Source organism: Lithobates pipiens, unplaced genomic scaffold (genome assembly GCF_037356315.1).
Source record: "Lithobates pipiens isolate NorthernLeopardFrog02 unplaced genomic scaffold, aLitPip1_a1.2 Scaffold_57, whole genome shotgun sequence".
Taxonomy (NCBI): Eukaryota; Metazoa; Chordata; class Amphibia; order Anura; family Ranidae; genus Lithobates; species Lithobates pipiens.
Genome location: NW_027507879.1, coordinates 1,079,257 through 1,098,769, shown reverse-complemented (window position 1 = coordinate 1,098,769; position 19,513 = coordinate 1,079,257). Strand labels below are relative to the sequence as shown.

Below are 19,513 nucleotides of genomic sequence, written 5' to 3'. Positions count from 1 at the left end.
AACTCTCAATTAATATATGAAAAAGAGGGCGGTCTGAATACTGTCTCTTAATATGACACAACTCCATCCCTGTAATACATACAATACAAAACGAGTTAGCCCATGGGACTAAAGGAGTTGGTCATAACAAATGAGTATAATAAATTACTTAGAGATTCACAGACATAGTCATAAATGAGTATAAAAACCATCATGAAGCATAGCTTGGCCATCGACATGTTTGTTACAGTACTAAAAGTACATGGTATACATATACAACTTATATACTCAACGTGTTTCGCAAGCTCTGCTTGCTTCCTCAGGAGTAGATGTATATGTGGGGTATGTTATGGTCAGTTGGTCCGTGGGACTGATCTCCAAGGGTAAAAGCGGTGAGTGCTCCCACCGGGAACTGAAGAGGCATATTCTGCAGCAACCACACAGGGAGCAGGTGGAGGGCAGACGTGGCGACAAGAAATAGAGTGGATGTAGTGTATCCTGAAGTGCCCCATGGCCACATATGTCGTGACAGCCCTGTATCAGACCTCAGGTATGTGAGCCTTCAAAGTGAAAGAAAAAGAGGGAATCAAGCGATTTGCTTTCCAGCCACCTTGTGGTGGAAAAAAAGAAAAAAAAAGCATAATCTATGGGCTGCTTTATTGGCTCCTTCCTAAACTGACCTGTGGATGTATGCTTGTGAGGTAGGGACCTTGGAATGTAAGTTCTTGAAGGGCAGGGACCAGTTTGAATGTACAATGTATGTAAAGCGCTGTGTACGTGGTCGGCGCTATGCAATACCTACATGAAATTATTCTTTCTTCTGCTACCATTGATAAAAAGATAAGATTTAAGAGTAGTTGTAAACCCTTACAACCAACTTTGACCTACAGGTAAGCCTAGATTAAGGCTTACCTGTAGGTCCAAGAAATATCTACTAAACCTATACGGTTTAGGAGATATTTGCCCGAAGACAGCGGCGCGCAGGTGCTCTGGGGCAGGCCGCAGACCGCGGCGATATGCCACGAGCGCCGGCTCCCGTGTGCATGCGCGGGATTGACGTCATCACGGCTCCGGCGAAACAGCGCCGGAGCCACGAGACCCGGAAGTCGCTCCGAGATCCATGGCAACGGCGAAGAGGAAGACGGAGGACCGCTTTGTGGGCTTCGTTCTCAGGTAAGTTATTCATAATGAGATAGTATGCTATGCATACTAGCTCATTATGTCTTTGTCTTGCAGGATTTTTTTTTTCAGGACTTTAAAAAAAAAAAAAAGGTTTACAACCACTTTAAGCTGGCCATAAAGAGCTCTATTTCCATACAGTATGATGTCAACATGAGAAATGAACTCACCTTAGCCACCAACATCTGTTGCTGGTTCTCGATTTGCTGCTGTTGGCGGGAGGCCATGTCTTGCAGCTCTGAGAGAGTCAGCTCCACACGTGGGTTCCCCACCTACACAGGACAAACAATACAGGAATGGTAAAAGGAATGTTGAGGATTAATTACAAAAACACATTTTAAAACGAGTTGTAAAAAAATTATAACCTAATAACATTCTGTCCTTATTTCTTCACTCTGGGTGCAAAAGCTTCCGATACCATTCAAAGACCAACCTCAGAACATTTGTTCAGGTGAGAAGTTCTGGGAAAGGTAATTGAAATGCAGAGTCCTTTACTAGATAATCCGCTTTGAAATCAGCTTTCAACACTGCCCAACATTTCTTCCGATTCCACCATCACTACGGGGATCCAGAAAATCCCTTCCGACTCACACCTCAAATCGAATGTTGGGAGTTTACGGCAGATTATCTAGCAAAAGGGCATTAAAATGATGTGTGCTTTGCCCATGCAGGCTTCCTCAATGCCAGCTCCAAAAGCTGCCGATATTTACCTTCATTCCCCTGCTGTGAGCAAATAGACATACGCCCGCTATACGCCCGCTGTACGCCCCATGTCACCAAGAACCAGCGATAGTAATGGGAGCAACTTTTATTATACCATAGGTACCAGATATCTTTTTCTCCTTCTTTCAGATATCGGTCATTAAGGCATCGTTCACACAGGGAACACATAACCGATCGCGCATGGAGAGCTGTGTTTACTGTCATTATTGCAGTACCACCTTCTGGACTACAGATGGCAGTATTGCAAATGACACGGATGGAAAACTTTTGTCTAAACAAAAACCGGTTGATTATATTTAAAACAGCTTATTTAAAAGCAGCCGACTACCTAGAAATCTCATGACATACCAAAATACTCAGCAGTGCAATCCCTAGCTTTGCAGTTCTTCTTAGAAAAGAAAGAGGAAAACAAAACTGACTTGAGCCAGTACTGATTCTATCAATTTCTTAAAAGCTTCCTTGAGTCATGGCAGCATATAAAGAAACTGACTTCCGGCTGTCGGGATGTATGTATTACTCACTGACAGAAGCACAGCTTACACTCAAATCTTACATAGGATCTTTTCCCTAGAAAGAAAGCTCCTTCTCCATTATTAGCACTTTTTTGTATGTTTTGCTTTTTTTTTTTTTTTTTTTTGCATTTTTTGGAAAAATGTTATTGCCCCATCCCGCATGCATGTCGCTCACCTAGGCGAATGTTGTGCACTCTGCTCTCTGTGCCTCCTGGGATATGCATGTCACAAATCCCAGGAGGCATAGTCCTTCATTCAGAAAGGAGGAGGGGGCAGGCCTAGTGGCGCATCATCGGGGGGCCTGCCCGCTGTACCCGGGAGAGTAGACAGGCCCCCCCAATGACATCACACATAAAAGACAGCAGTGTAGGAGCCAAGTGCTGGCAGAAGAGAAGGTAAGCAGTGGTTAAAATAAAGGGAGGGGGGGGGTGTGAAGATCTGCTTCAAGTATAAGCTGTTGTGCCAAATGCACTAAGAATCAAATGGGCATGGCTTACTTTTAAAACTAAGCCCTGCCCCTGAGGTTTAGTACCACCCATCCACTGTACCCCTGGTTTGTTAAAAAAAAAAAAAAAAAAAAAAAAAAAAATCTTTATTAAAAGTAGAATTGAGTACATAATAATAGCAGGCAACTGAAGGTGTCTTGCTCTTACAATGTACACCGATCAGCCATAACGTTATGAACACTTTAAGGGAATAACATTTATTATCTTGTTACAATGGCATCTGAAGGTCAGTGGGATATACAAGGCAGCAAGTGAACATGTTGTTCCTGAAGTTGATGTGTTTAAAGCAGATAAAATGGGCATTGCAGTTTGTTGTGTATGGATCAGGGCCAGGGGCGGACTGACAACTCATGGAGCCCCCAGGCAATAAGAGAAGATTATGGGGCCCCTGGGCAATAAGAGAAGATTATGTGGGTCACACAGTATACACACACACACACACACATATACACAGTATACACACACAGACACACAATATACAAACAGTATACACACACATAATACACATGCACACACTGAAAAGGTACTGGAGAGGCGGGGCAGCTATAATGTTTGGGATAAAAAAAAAAAAAACACACAGATTTTTAAAGACTGTCCCTGGGTTTATTGAGGCTGGCAACCCTGATGGGGCCCCTTAGTGGCATGGGGCCCTCGGGCAGTGCCTGAGTGCCTGAATGGTCAGTCCACCCCTGGTCAGGGCACCCATGCTAACCTGTGTCCACAGTCAAAAGTGCTTACAATGGCCACGTGAGCATCAGAACTGGACCACGGAGCAAAAGGAAGAAGATGGCCTGGTCCAATTAATCACATCTTCTGTTACATTATCTGGATGACTAGTTGTGTGTGACACTTACCTGAGGAAGAGATAGCACCAGGATGCCATATAGAAAGAGGCGGGGGGATACTTTGGGCCATGTTCTGCTGGGGAACCTTCCTAACTTGGTCCTGCCACTTACGTGGATGTTACTTGAGACATACCACCTAGGCAAACATTTTTGCTGACCAAGTACCCCCTTAATGGAACCCCCCCCCCCCAGTACACCAAGCTAAAAGTTGGGGTTCTGTTGAGGAGTATCGGTCTTTTTTTCTACGTTTTAATTGCCATTTCCCTACTGGGGCATTTTCTTGACAAGTCCTGAAACATTGGTCCTTCCATTCATGTGGGTGGTCATAAAATGACGGTCAATTCGGTATAGATCATTAAAAATGAAATATGGCAGACAAGTTCACCTTTACAGGCCTAATCCATGTTTCTGACAAATTTGATAGAGGAGTGGAAAAACAATACATTTAATAAATGGTTTACATGAGGTTAGCAATTACATTTAATAATGCTTGTACTGTGTTAAGGAAGCATTCACAGTACATACGTTGAGATGTGCTAATCTACAAAACAATTGCTTTCTATGTGCCCTGTTGACATCATAGCACAGTGCTGAGGTGTGCTGACCAAAGAGCAGACATGCTGCATTTGTTTCCACAATGCACTTCATCAAGTCACTGTGTGCCGTATTGAGTTCGAAACCCGTCAAGAAATCAAACCTTTCCCTACTCCATCCAAAAATGGGGGGGGGGGGGGGAGGGGGGGAAATGATGGTGTTCAATATAATGGGCATCAGATGATCTGCCTGGTTTAGACAGGGCAGGGCTAGGTCTCCACTTAGATACAGTAAGCCCTTGTACACATGGTCGGACATTCCGGAAAATGTCCGATCGGACCGTGTTGTCGGATAATCCGACTGTGTGTGGGCTCCATCGGACTGTTTCCGTCGTAATATCCGGACGGACAAAGTTTTAGAGCTGGGCTATAAAACTTTCCAACAACATGATCCAATCGGACTGTCCGATCGTGTGTAGAAAATTCCGATCAGACAAAGTGCCACGCATGCTCAGATCAAATTCCTAGACCAAAGCTATTGGCTACTAGCCTGAACGTAGTCCCGTTGTAACGAAATAACGTCATCACGTTACGTACGATCGGATTTTCCGACAACTTTGTCTGACCGTGTGTATGCAACACAAGTTTCGGACAAAATCCGACGGATTTTGTTGTCGGAATGTCCGACCGTGTGTACAAGGGCTTTCGTAGCACAGTGGTCTCCAAACTGCAGCCCACAGGCCAGATGTGGCCCTTTGCTTGCGTTTATCCAGTCCAAGAGACACTATTCTACCCACTGATACAAGGCACTATTACTTTCTCGAATACCAACATTATTCCTCCCACTGACACTGATGATAGAGCATAAATTCTTCCTCTGACATTATTAATGTGGGCACTATTCTCGCCACTGACACCAACGATGTGGGCACTATTCTCCCCACTGACACCAATGATGAGGGCACTATTTTTCCCACTGACACCAACGATGTGGGCACTATTCTCCCCACTGACACCAATGATGAGGGCACTATTTTTCCCACTGACACCAACGATGTGGGAACTGGGCACCATTTCTCCCACTAATATCAATAGGGCGCTATTCCTCCTCCTAACCACATGGGTTCTGTATTTTTATTTTTACGCCCACTCACCACTAAGCCCTAGACATGATCTACTCCCACGGGTCACAATCCTCCGGCCCTGCTAAAGTCTGGACGACAGGAAACTGGCCCTTTAGATAGTTTGGAGACCCCTGGAGCAGCCCGGTAAACTTCCTTTCCAGTATAGTGGGAGCACAGACCAACAGGGGAGTGGGACAATCTTATTCCGACATGGTTCTGATCAACCATGCCTTTAAGAGTCCAGGATAATTTTTACTGTATTAGTACCAAAAGCCCCAAGCGAACACCAATCAAGGTTCGTTTATCCAGTCTCGAAACGACAGAACCCTCTACAAAATGTTTGCCTAGACACAAAATGACACCTGTTTACTGTTTCACCAGCGCAACAACTAAACCTCATCTTTGGGCAAAATGCATACTTTAAAACCAAACTCCAGCTATAATTGAAGCCTCTGTCTGGTTTTTATTAGGAAACAAGCGATCCCACCTCAATAGCTTGGACACCTTTCTGGTAAGTGGATGGCTAATGGAGATACCATGATACACCTGTAGAAAAAAATTACAGTACTTCCTAACAGAACCTCAACTTTTTTTTTTTTTTTTACCAAGGTCATATGTACAAAAGTTCAAAAACAAAAATCATCATTCCACTGACATTTCGGGTGCACGAAGGACCCCCTTTCTGTTGTCCAGGGGCCCTTTGTGCGCCCAAATATTGACTGAATGATGCTTTTTGTATTTGAACATTTGCATTTATGTAAAAAGTTGATGTTCTGCTGAAGAGTACTGGCTTTTTTTTTTTCTACGGGGTTTCATTGCCGTTTCCCTACGGTATTTCTGGACAGGAATGAATGGTAAAGTTCTAACAGGCACACTGATAAAAATATATTTTTAGCATAGCAGCAGAGTGTAGAGGTATTAGAAGAGTCTATAAGTATTAGAATGTCTGCCAACAGGGGTGGACTGACAACTCATGGGGCCCCTGGGCAATAGGAGATTATGGGGCCCCCAGGCAATCCGAGATTATGGGGCCACACAGTATACAATCACACAGTATACACATACATGTACACACAGTATACACAGACATGTACACACAGTATACACAGACATGTTTCTGTTGGCTAAGAAGGTACTGGAGAGGTGGGGCAGCTATAATCTCGGGATTTTTAGACCAAAAGTATGTCGGTAAGGGACATTTTAGAGACAGATGTAAAAAAAAAAAAAAAAAAGATTTTTACATACTGTCTCTGGTTTTACTGAGGCTGGCAACCCTGATGGGGCCCCCTAGTGGCTCGGGTCCTCGGGCAGTGCCCGAGTGGCCCAATGGTCAGTCCGCCCCTGTCTGCCAATGCTTTTATAGCTGTCTGGAGCCTTCCAGTCCTGGTGGTGATCCCGGCATTTCCCATTTCTTCTACTGGGGTCATAGGGACAGGAGGTACATCACCCCAATGAGGTCAACTGGTTCACATTTGTCAGCATTTTATTTCTTTTTCACTCCAAAATATAACAAAAAAAAAAAAAAAAAAAAAAACTTTCGTTAGTCCCTGAGATCCTGTAAAAAGATTAGCGCAAAGAAGATTTTTAAAGGCAGGGAATGAAAATCCCATTGTCCGATATAACAGAGTTGGGATTTAATGCACATGCAAGAAAACCTGGCACGCGATTAATAATAAAACGAAATCCAGTTCAGACATGATGGCTTTAAATAAAGCAGCAAGAATAACACATGCGGTGAATAAACTGAAGTCACGAAGAGGATTTCCTCATTAGAATGAGCCAAGCTCACAGGAAATCACTGACACAGCCGGAGGAATCAATTTCCTTTTCTAAGGCATCATCAATGTAGGTAATGAACCAGAGCAATGCCAAACTGTATAACGTTACCCGCTCAGTTACATTCAGTGGAGCAAGAAACTGGCAGAAGAGAACATGCAGTGCAACAAGGAAAGCCACAGTAATCTCTGCATGGTGCTTCGGAAATCCCACATTTACAGGCCTGCAGTAATAATAATAATAATAATAAAAATCCAGCCTTTCTATATCCAAATGCAAGTCTGAGGCTGGCCATACATTTTACAATTTTCTTGTGCAACTTTCCTTTAGATTTACCAAAACCATATAATATAAAAAAAAGTCAAACCTAAACACTTACAGGCTGCATTCACACTTGAGCATTTTTTTGTGCATTTTATAAAGCGATTGAGCTTTGGCTTTTTTTCTATTGGCTAATAAGAAAAAAACAAAAAAAAAAAAATATCATCTGCTGCATTATTTGTTGCTAGGTTTTTCAGCTTTTCCATCTGCTTTTATTTTATTTTTTATTATTTCATTTCTTTTTTAGGGTAAGGGGTTAGCGTTAAGCTAAGGATTAGGGTTAATGTTATGACTAATATTTTATTTGTCTTATTATTTATTTTTGTTACGGATAGGGCGTTAATCATAATACTAATAAATGAATACATAAATACATATACAAAATAAATACACACATAAATAAAAATCATAAATAATACAATGAATACCATGTAATAATAAATGCGTAATCCCCAACCTTAAAGGCGAGTTCCAGCAGGAATTTTTTTATTTTTATTTTTTTAAAGTCAGCAGCTGCAAAAAAAAAAAAAGTAGGTGCTGACTCTTAATAAGGACACTTGCCTTTCCAGGGCGCTCGCGATGTCGGCTGCCCGAGGCCGACCAGTCTCTCAGCTCTCAGGTCCCAGCGCTGCCATCCCCAGTAAGGGGAACGGGCAGTGGAGCCTTGCGGCTTCACTGCATGTTTCCTACTGAGCATGCGTGAGTCACACGGCGCTTTGTGAATGGGACACGGTGCGTTAGGAAACACAGTTCCCAGAACACAGTGCGCCCCATTACCCAGAAGACAACACGAGGAGGAGAGAAGACTGATGATAACCGCAGAGTAGGAAGAGGCAGATTAGGAAGACTGCCTAGCAACAGGGGTTTCCGGTAAGGTAAAAAAATAAAATTTCTTCAAATTTTTTTTTTTTTTTTTTATCTATATTTTTTTAAGAATATTTTTTTATTATTATTATTTTTATTTTTTATGGTGGCCCTTTACTTTAACCCTAAGTCCTTTGAATAATAATGATAAAAAAAAAGATAATAAACACCTCAACACAAGATAATTATTCTTCATAACAACAAGTATTTATATTTTTGTTCGGGTTTGAGTGTTTATTTTCTTACTATTAATAATTTTTTTTACATTTTTATAAAGTTAAAGGGTTATTTCATATTAATTTTATTTATCATTTCTATTTATTTGTGTTTTTTACATTTATTCATATATTGTTAATATTTTTTATTTGTTTAAATTTTTTTTCATTTGAGCAGAAAAACACATGACAACGTGTGCAAAACTGCAAGTTTTCATATATTTCTATGGGAATAAAATTATGCCAAAAACACGCAAATCTGTGAGCCAACTTCATAGAGAATAATAGATAATAGTTTTTGTTTTGTTTTTTTCTCCTCCAGCATTTTGAAGCTTTGAACCACTAAAATGCTGAGGTGTGAATGGGGCCTTAAAGCGGAGTTCCACCCGAAAATGTAACTTCTGCTTTAAGGGAAGGTGGCCCCCCCCAATATGCCACATTTAGTGTGTCACTCTTTTTTTTTGGGGGGGGGGGGGCGGAAACTCTCTTTTTAGAGGGTTCCAGCTCCCACTTCCTCCCCGGACACAGGAAGTAAGTTCACCTCTCCCCCCCCCCCCTCTCGGCAATCATCTGGGACACGTCACAGGTCCCAGATGATTGCCTGGCCAGTCACAGCGCGCAGTGCAACTCATGCATGCGCAGTGTGTGCCTGGCTGTGAAGCCACAGCCAGATGCCCACAGTGACAATTCCGGCGCCGCAGAGAGGAGGGGGAGACGACTTTTTTTTCCCCCGCATCGCTGGACCCTGGGACAGGTAGGTGTTCCAATGACACTTAAATTTTTATTTTTTTACTTTTTGCTATAATAAATATCCCCCCACAAAAAAAAATTTTTCCCTCAGTTTAGGCCGATATGTATTCTTCTACATATTTTTGGTGAAAAAAGAAAAAAAAATGCAATAAGCATATATTAATTGGTTTGCGCAAAAGTTATAGCTTCTACAAAATAGGGGATAGTTTTTATGGCATTTTTGCTCTGCTTTAACCACTTCCCGATCGGCGTACAACGATGTACGTTGGCAGAATGGCACGGACAGGCAAATAGGCGTACAGGTACGTCCTTTTAAATTTTCCGCCATGCCAGTCGGGACCCCCCGTCAATCCGACCGTGGGTCCCGCGGACTCGATCGCCGCGGGGATACCCACAATCGTCTCACGGGGAGATGCCGATGTAAACAGCTTCTTCCCGTTCTGCCTAACAAGTGACACTGATCTCTGCTCCCTGTGATTGGAGCAGAGATCATTGATCTGTAAAACAGCCATGCCCCCGCCCCCTCCCCCCCACAGTTAGAAACATGCCCCTAGGACACACTGCCACCTCCTGGTTAACCCCTTCATTGCCAGTGTCATTTACACAGGAATCAGTGCATTTGTATAGCATTGATCGCTGTATTAATGCTAATGGTCCCAAAAATGTCCGATGTGTCTGCCATAATGTCGCAGTCACAATAAAAATCGCTGATCGCCGCCATTATTTGTAAAAAAAAAAAAAAATCATTAATAAAACATGCCATAAAACTATCCCCTATTTTGTAAACAATATAACTTTTGCGCCAACCAATCAATAATTGTTTATTGCGATTTTTTTTTACCAAAAATATGTAGAAGAATATGTATCGGCCTAAACTGAAGAAAAAAATGTTTTTTTTATATATTTAAAAAAAAAAAATGTGTTTTTTTCAAAATTGACACTCTTGTCTATAGCGCAAAAAATAAAAACCGCAGAGGTGATCAAATACCACCAAAAGCAAGCTCTATTTGTGTGGGGGGAAAAAGGACGTAAAATTTGGTTTGGGAGCCACGTCGCACGACCGCGCAATTGTCAGTTAAAGTGACGCAGTGCCCGAATCGCAAAAAGTGATCGGGTCTTAAGCCAGCAAAATGGTTGACAAAAAAAAAAAAAAAAAAACCTGGAAGCCGATTGGATTCTATGCAGAGCTGCACCAGACTTTGCACTTTTACTAAATCAACCCCACTATTTAGATTGTAAGCTCTAACGAGCAGAGCCCTCCGATTCCTCTTGTACCAAATTGTAATGTAACTAATGTCTGCCCTCATGTTGTAAAGCGATGCTCAAACCGTTGGCGCTATATAAAACCTGTATAATTATAATAATAATAATAATAATAATAATATTATATGTTCTACACATACTTTTACCGCAAAAAATTACATTTAACTGGCTGAGGCAAAAATGGCTTTGATATCCTTACTAGATGGATATCCTGAAGGTTCAGGTAATCAGCAGCTTTCCTCATTTCCAGTCCTGGTCTGCGGTCATAGTGCAGAAAGTGTCATACTAAACGTAAACAATGCAGTTTTAATACTGGCCCAATTCCATGATGACGACGACTCTCAAAACGCAACGAAGAAAAGGCAGAAGTAAAAAGGTTAGGAGCTGCTTGGTATGCTTGGACTTAAAAAGAGGTTACATATTTGAAACGCACAATTATTTCTGTATAGTCTCCCTCTAAGTAAGCTTAGGTTATCATTACAATGAATTATCTTTAGTTACATGCTTCCGTATGGTATAAACATAAGCAAAATACACAAAGGTGTGTCAGAACAGAAAAGTCACCTATTGAAAAGGGTGCTACCCACAGCAGAGAAAAAAGGAAACGTACAATAGACAATACAGTAAGGTGTGCCATAATGCTATTTACAGCAATGTGGAGCAGGATCTGTAACAAGTGTGATTAACCTCTTTGCAACTTGCGTGAATCATTCGCTCGGATCATGCCATTGTGGGCAAAGCGTTGACAGTAACCACTTAGGGACTGCCCAACGTACATACTGCGGCAGGGCAACCCTTTAGCGCAAAATCACGTATCTGTACGTGGTTCCCAGATCGGCTCGGGGGGGGGGGGCTCACGCTCCGCCGCAGCTGCGCTCCCCACTGTGATTGGACACAGTGGGAGGAAATAAGCAGGTCCAACGGCCACGATGAGCCACCCGCAATCATTGACAGGAGAGGCAGACCGCCGTTCTGTCAGAGGAAGGAGAGAGATCTTGTGTTCCTGCTAATCAGGAACACAGATCTCTCTCTTCCTCCAGTCAGTCATCCCCCACACAGTTGGAAAATACTCCCTAGGAGCACACCTAACCCTTTGATCGCCCCTGATGTTAACCCCTTCCAGATGCTCCTTTTCTGGGGTTACCCCCCCCTCCTCGGCGAATGCCCCCACGGAGAGACGCTTTCCAAGCGGGCACCTGTGCGGGCATACAGGCACCTGTGCGGGCATTCTCCCGGGTCCTACTGCTGCATTCTCCTGAGTACTTGAGACAGACAGCAGGACTTGGCCTGGCTCCCGTGTCCCTGGAATTGAGTGACTGCAGTGGGAGCCAATGGCTCCCACTGCTATCAGTCTATCCAATGAGGACCCGAGACAGCAGCTGGAGCTGCTGGGTTCATGCTTGTTGCTGGAACAATCAAGTTCAGCTAAGAAAAAGGGGGGCTCTGGGGGGCTGCAGCACATTAGATTCTTTACCTTAAAGTGGTTGTAAACCCTTACAACCAACTTTAACCTACAGGTAAGCCTAGATTAAGGCTTACCTGTAGGTCCAAGAAATATCTCCTAAACCTGTACAGTTTAGGAGATATTTACCCGAAGACAGCCACTGCTGTCTACGGCGCATGCGCCGTAGACAGCGGAGCGCAGGCGCACTGGGCAGGACGCAGATCGCGGCCACATCTCGCGAGTGTCGGCTCCCGTACGCACGCAGCGCCAGAGCCGCGAAACCCGGAAGTGGCTCCAGGATACATGGCAGCGGCGAAGAGAAAGACTGAGGACCGCTTCGGTGGCTTCGTTCTCAGGTAAGTTATTCATAATGAGCTAGTATGCTATGCATACTAGCTCATTATGCCTTTGCCTTACAGGGTGTGTTTTTTTTTTTTTTTTTTTTTTTTTTTAATTTTGCCTTTACTTCCTCTTTAATGCATAGAACACATTAAAAGGTGAAAAAAACTGTGAAAAATAAGCTTAACTGGATTATGGTTAATGATAGCCTCACCTGTATTCTCCGCAAGAAATTCAATGTGATATGGGATCCGTGGATAAGATATGCATCTCCCTTGTAACTCACCTCTGGCTGACCCTCCCTCCCCTTTTTATTTTTTATTTTCCTCTTTCTTCTTCTCCTTTCCTTACTCTTCTCTTCAATATATACTGTTTAGCAGACATTCTTAGAGATACAAGATGACTTGATATTACATATAACTCTATATCATTAATACTTACAGAAAAGGGCACAAGGGAAACCCTCCCTTTCTTTTCTTTCTTCTTTTCCTCCTCCTCCTTTCCCTTCCCTTCCCTATCACCCTCATTTGGTCCCTACACGATACCCTTTCCCTGTGCCATCACCATTCCTAGTAATATAGGTCTAAACGACTCATTGGGATTCTATGTAACCAGTCCCTGAAGAATGTGACACATATTTCATGACCCGGCCACCAACGAATTATATCCTTCTATGTTAATACGTCGTGTTAACCTCACCAATATTTCCAAATAGATTTTATTTTTCAGCTTAAAGTTTTGAGGTGTTGTATGACATAACCTGATGGAAGGACATCCAGATGATGCTTAATTTCACATCTTTAGGGTCTAATGTTTATTGAATGTACTTTCTATGACATTGTCTTGTTATTTGAATAATAAAATAAAAAAAAAAGTGAAAGTTAAAGGTGAAAAAAACGAAACAAAAAAAAAAAAAAAAACGGACTTTACAACTCCTTTAAGTGCACTAAGTGTGATTTCTGTCTGCTGCTTCGCTCCTCTGATATCAGCATGAATCACTTCTGATACGTTTTTCTGACACCAAGGTAAAAAGGGTGACAGGGGATGGATTGCCGGCAGATTGATAACCTCTGCTCTGTTCGTGTGAGCTGGTGTGCAGGGGGGGGGGGGGGGGGTGTATATTCCCTCCAATCAGCTCTCAGAGCTCTCCTCACTGAGTAATTTCAGCTTATCCACCCCTTTTGTTTTCTGTATTCTCACAGGAGCTTTAAAAAAAAACTTTTGAATTTGAATGAATGTAGAGAAGAAAAGACTCCAGATAAACAGGTATAATTTATGTAGGAGGATAGGTTTCATCTCTGTGTATTACCTGGAGCCAGTCACTTCACTGAGTATATGTGAGGGTTTAAAGTGGTTGTAAACCCTTATAACACACTTTGACCTACAGGTAAGCCTATATTAAGACTTACCTGTAGGTCCAAGAAATATCTCCTAAACCTACACGGTTTAGGAGATATTTACCGAAAGACAGGCACCGCTGTCTACGGCGCATGCGCTGTAGACAGGCACAGCTGTCTACGGCGCATGCGCCGTAGACAGCGGCATCAATGACGAAGATGCGAATGCGCGGGAGTGACGTCATCGCGACTTCGCCGAATGACAGTGGCGGAGCAGCGAGACCCACCGAGAAGATGGATGTGCCGGACTACAGGGGACAGCGGTGACTTCGCTGGCTCCTGTGTCAGGTAAGTGATACATAATGGACTACGATGCGATGTGATGCGATGCATAGTAGTCCATTATGCTTTGCAGGGAATGAAAGAGGAAGTAAACTCATCAGGGTTTACTTCCTCTTTAATACCACTTTAAAAGGAAAGTAAAGCAGTAGATTGGTATAAGGTGCCTGTATTATCTTTGCTGAAGTGTGGGGATCAGATAGGGATTTTGGAAAGCAGTGTACAAAACAGCAGGCGCCTCATATTTGGGGCTACCAAACCACAGTCCTACTTTTGTATAGTGCATTGATCTCACCACTAACGCCCTTGAGATAAACATGAAAAATGGTCAATTATCCAACTCTACTTATTAAAGATCATGGTGGAATAGCCCTTTACAACATTTAAATGGCCTGTGGTCCTGGTTGCTATTAATGACATTTGGTTTTACAGTATCCAAGTGTCCCAATCACTTTATTGTAAGCCCTTGTACACACGGTCGGAAATTCCTACGGAAAATGTCCGATCGCACCGTGTTGTCGGATAATCCGACCGTGTGTGGGCTCCATCGGACTTTTTCCATCGGAATGTCCGACCAACAAAGTTTGAGAGCTGGATATAAAAATTTTCCGACAACATGATCCGATCGGACTTTGTCCAATCGTTTGTAAAGAATTCCGATCGGACAAAGTGCCACGCATGCTCAGATCAAATTACGATCCCAAAGCTATTGGCTACTAGCCTGAACGTAACGTACAAACGTCATCACGTTAAGTACGATTGGATTTTCCGACAACTTTGTTGTATGCAACACCAGTTTCGGACAAAATCCATCGAGAAAAAAAAAAAAATCAGTCGGATTTTGTTGTCGGAATGTCCGACCCGTGTGTACAAGGGCTAAGAAGATAAAAACTGCAAATACATGCCAGGGGGACAATTCATTATTATCTGCAGTAACATGCAAACATTTCCACTCTGCTTTGGAGGTCTGCCCACCAGCGTGCAGGAAACACATGGGAAGGGATCTCAATTAAAGCAAATTTACTTTAAATATGAATTTTTAGCAATCAGTCGGGTCAAAGAGACATTACTTAAAATGTAACAGATACAGCAGAAGATCCCCTTTAAAGGGACCCAGAGTCGGCAGGTCACCACGATACAATAAGCAACTCTTGAGCAATGACCTCTCCCGAATAAGGTCCCCACCTCCTCTAGAATGACAAGGGTTACTGAGCGGAGAGAAAATCCTGAAATACAATTAGCACAGGAGCCAGCAGGAAATCCTCTTAATTCATTCAGCTTTACAGAGGCAGAAACAATGCGCTGCCACCCACTCTAAGCCCTAAAGGGAAGCAGTAAAAAAACATATCCAACATTTAAAAGAAAAAAAAAAAAAACACAATCTCAGAAAACCTGAAGCTTGATGTGCTGGCTTCTCCTCCTCGCCCACATGGTGATGGAAAAAAACGAGAGAGATGACAGGACAGCCAGCTAGCCCTGCCACCAAGTCCTGAGTAGCTTGCAGTGTTGTGACAGATGGGTGAGCAGGTGTTGGATGCTGGAGACGGTGCAGAGCGCGTGGCAGGCTGGAAGCCTCATACATGAGTGACAGGTAAGCAGGGACGTGCGAGGGATGAGCTTCACTTGCATCTCCTCTTGAAGGAGGCCAAACAACCTCCCTTGTATAATCCTACACATTCCACAAGCTTAATAGCAGTCCCTGAGCATCGGACCCTCCCTCTCGAAAACCACAACAAAATCGAGACATATGACAGCTACCGGCCATGCTAAGAAAAACCATACACCAAGTAAAAACCTGCAACCTCCGAGTTCCTTGTGACATGGGAAGTCCAACTAACTACAAGAGTGCTGGTAATAAAGCGAAGGACTTTACCCAGTAAAGTTATATTTATATTTCAGATCCCCAATTATGTTATTAAACGTACTGACTGTGAATTTGAATGCCCTGTATTTGAAATTGCTTGCAGTTTTCTTTATTGCAGGAGAAACAAAAGTTTCATCCCCCAACATTTCCCCATGTTTCTTCCAAGGAGCCCATTCACATTAGTGGGTGAGAATTGTGGTGCACAAAACAAGTGCATGATGGTGTGCACTATGCTTTTTTTCTTTTTTTTTTTTTCTTTTCAAAGATTTTATTGGTATCAAATAGTTAACAAGTACTGGTACATACATTTCAACTTGTAGAAGATACATTCAGTTAGAAGAGGATGGTTACAGATTAAAGTCATAGATGACACTCCGGTGAGAGTAATGCCGCGTACACAGGGGCGGACTGTATGGCATACTTAGTTCGTCGAAACACATTTCAGCGGACAGTCCGCTCGTGTGTGGGCTTCAGCGGACTTTTTCAGCGTGCAGTCTGGCGTACTAAGTATTTCGGATTTTTCGAAATTCTGTCCGTCGTACTTTGGTTTCAGCGGACAATCCGCTCGTCAGTAGGCTAGTTCGACGGACTAAGAATGGTGCATGCTCAGAAAGGATTTACACGGCGGAAAGGTGCTTTGCTGTGTACTGGACTTCCTATTTCTAGTCCCGTCGTACGTGCTGTACACGTCATCGCGCAAGCTTTCGACGGACTGTTTGTGCATTACGTGTGTGTGTGGTCAAGTCCGTTCAGTCGAAAGTATGACGGACTGTCCGTCGGATTGTATGACGGACTAAGTACGCCATACAGTCCACTCGTGTGTACGCGGCATGAGGCTGGATTCACACCTATGGCAGTTTTAGTGCTTTTTGCAGATTTGCACTGCAGTCCATTTACCATGGTTTCCTATGGAACATCTTCTGTAGTGCAAATCTGCAAAATGCACAAAAAATGCCATAGGTGTGAATCCAGCCTAACAGTAGCCTTACATACAATCAGGATTTTAGCATAAACAAAAAAAACAAACAAAAATATCGCGCTTGGGGCAAAACCTAAAAGCTGCAACTAAAAACCAAATATCAACTATGGATCAAATAAAAAAAAAATTATGTGTAAAGTTGCGCTGAATATACGTGAAATCTATAGTGTAAAAAGTAATGAAATCCAATATAGATTATATATAAAACAGGAGTCAGAAAAAATACACCATGTAAGAAATTCAATCAAAAGTCCTTATATGAAAAAAAAATCCTAGTTATGACATAAGTCCCCAAATTATAGAGAACAGGGAAATCAGTCCTTCTCAAAAGTTTGATGAGACCTTCCTGGTTTTGCCAGTATCACTTCCAGACCGGAAAAAAGTTGGACTCTTACCGCAATGGATGGACTCCAAACCAACAGAGTCGCTAGCGCTGGCAGACAAACCCTCCGCAGGGATCACAGATGCGTACTCCGCTCTCTCACACACCGAATCAGGATTTTAGCACTAGCTTAATCGTTGAGGGCCTAAGCCCAATATTACAAGAAAGTTCGTTCATGACAGTACTCTGCGGATAGAGATGTGTGACAACGGATATGCCACGGAGACATCTAGCATCATTACCAACGGGGCATATAAGGTTTAAAGGGGGTTTGAAAAGGGAAACAGAAGAGAGTTTGTGAAAATGAGGAAGAGGGGAAGAGCTGCTCTTGGTAAGGAAGCAGGGAGAATAGAAGAGAGAGGGGGGGTGGGTGTTCCTGATTGAGTGGACCATGGGGGGTATCAATAATTCTTGACTATTTAGCTTTCATCAAGGGGTACGCATGAGGTCAGGGTTCAAGAAGGTATTCGTCGAAATCAGGTGGCAAAAATCCATGGCCTACAGATTTTAAGATGTTGGGGAATTATATCTAGGACAGTGGCATAAATTTTACTATGTATCATGGCCTGGATGACCCTATTTTTCACTTCAGCGATATTTAGGGTTGGGGTTTTCCAGGCTCTCACCACCGTTTGCTTAGCTGCCGTTGTGAGTTAAAAAAGAAGGCATAGTTGTGCCCTGGTGTAGTCCTGCGGAGAGTGATTCAGTAGGGCAAGGGACGGGTCTGGGGTGAGAGATTCTTGCAGTAGAGTGGAAGCCATTTGAAATATTGTTGCCCAGGAAAGCTGCACGATTGGGCACATCCACCAGATGTGCACGTGGGTACCCCTCTCCCTGCAACCCCTGAAACACACTGGGGGATAAGGTGGTAGGAACTTGGTAATTCTTACCGGTACCAAGTACCACCTCATAAGAACTTTATAATTTGCCTCTGAGGCAACAATATTTTGAGTTGAGGCTTTGGTGTTGGTTTTTTTTTTTTTCAACCTACATGTCATTGTGGCAGTGTACTGCAACAGTCTATGCGTGGCAATGCATTGCCTGCATTATTTTATCAGAATGCACATGCTGGTGTGAATAGGCCTCATTGTCTTTGCAATGGGACTGCGTCCATCAACGCCGCAGTAGTGGCAGTTATGGAGTGGCCGTGGTATTTTTTTTTTAAGCCTTCCCCCAGGCCCACTGCTTGTATAAACACTCTGCAGCTGGACTGTTGGGTAATGCCCTACACAAACGGTCAGAAATTCCAACGGAAAAAGTCAGATCGGATTAGGCTGTCGGAAAAGTGTGTGGGCAATTGTGAATTTCCGACGGAAAAAGTTTGAGAGCAGGATCTAAAAAATTTCCAACAACAAAACCCGACCAGACTTTTTACGATCGTGCGTAGACAATTCCAACGGACAAAGTGCCACACATGCTCAGAATAAATTACGAGACCAAAGCTATTGGCTACTGGCCTCTTTATTGTCCCATCGTACGTGTTTTACGTCGCCTTGTTCTGAACGATCGGATATTCCGACAACTTTGTGCAACCGCGCGTGTATGCAACACAAGTTTTGGCCAAAATCCGTCGGAAAAAATCCAACGGATTTTGTGGTTGGAATGTCTGACCGTGTGTACAGGGCATAACAGGTAAAGAATTTACATATGGTGGGTGACATTGTAAGAAAACAAAAACTCCAATCCAGATGACAGTATTTTAATTTTTTATATATTTTTTTCAACACTGGTATGTGCCATGCCTGGCTGATCCAAGCTGGATATCACTGTAGTAGACATCACCATTATTGTTATTGCTGAAGGCTTCCAGGTCCCGTGCATAGTGGCTGACCTATTAGCAGCAAAGTGTACTTTGATTGGACGAGGTAGAGCTCCTGGTCTCAGCAGCCTGCCCACTCCACCTCATCCAACCAGAAAAACGATTAACATTCATTGAGAAGACACAAAGCATTGTATGAATGGCCGAGAGAACGACCCTCTTTGTTCAACAAGCAGCAGTGCAGCCATTAAGCAAGGACCCAGAAGCCAGTAGCGATCACTGTAGTAACAGTGTCCATTACAGCGATTTCCAGCTTCTATGGGGATCAGCCAAGTATGGCACGTACATATCTACATTGGTCCATGCTGAACCAATATAACTATGCAAAAATATCCATACCCAAGCTTGAGCAACACTGCCTGTCCTAGGGTGAGAACGCTTACTCATTTTTCTGTAGCAGGAGAGCAGAAACAAGATAGA

General features: G+C 43.0%; 1 protein-coding gene across 6 annotated transcripts in view; it reads right to left on the bottom strand.

Annotated features, from left to right (window-relative positions):
• Window positions 1-19,513, bottom strand: part of PPP1R13B (protein phosphatase 1 regulatory subunit 13B) — a 198,284-nt gene that overhangs the window by 55,198 nt on the left and 123,573 nt on the right. For 5 of the 6 annotated variants that reach the window (XM_077467577.1, XM_077467575.1, XM_077467576.1 and 2 more), the window contains exon 5: window positions 1,329-1,430. In XM_077467577.1, coding sequence (XP_077323703.1) covers window positions 1,329-1,430 — 102 coding nt within the window. Of the gene's footprint in view, window positions 1-1,328; window positions 1,431-15,441; window positions 15,655-19,513 lie in introns of those variants that run through there. The other variant, XM_077467580.1, reaches the window with a different exon arrangement.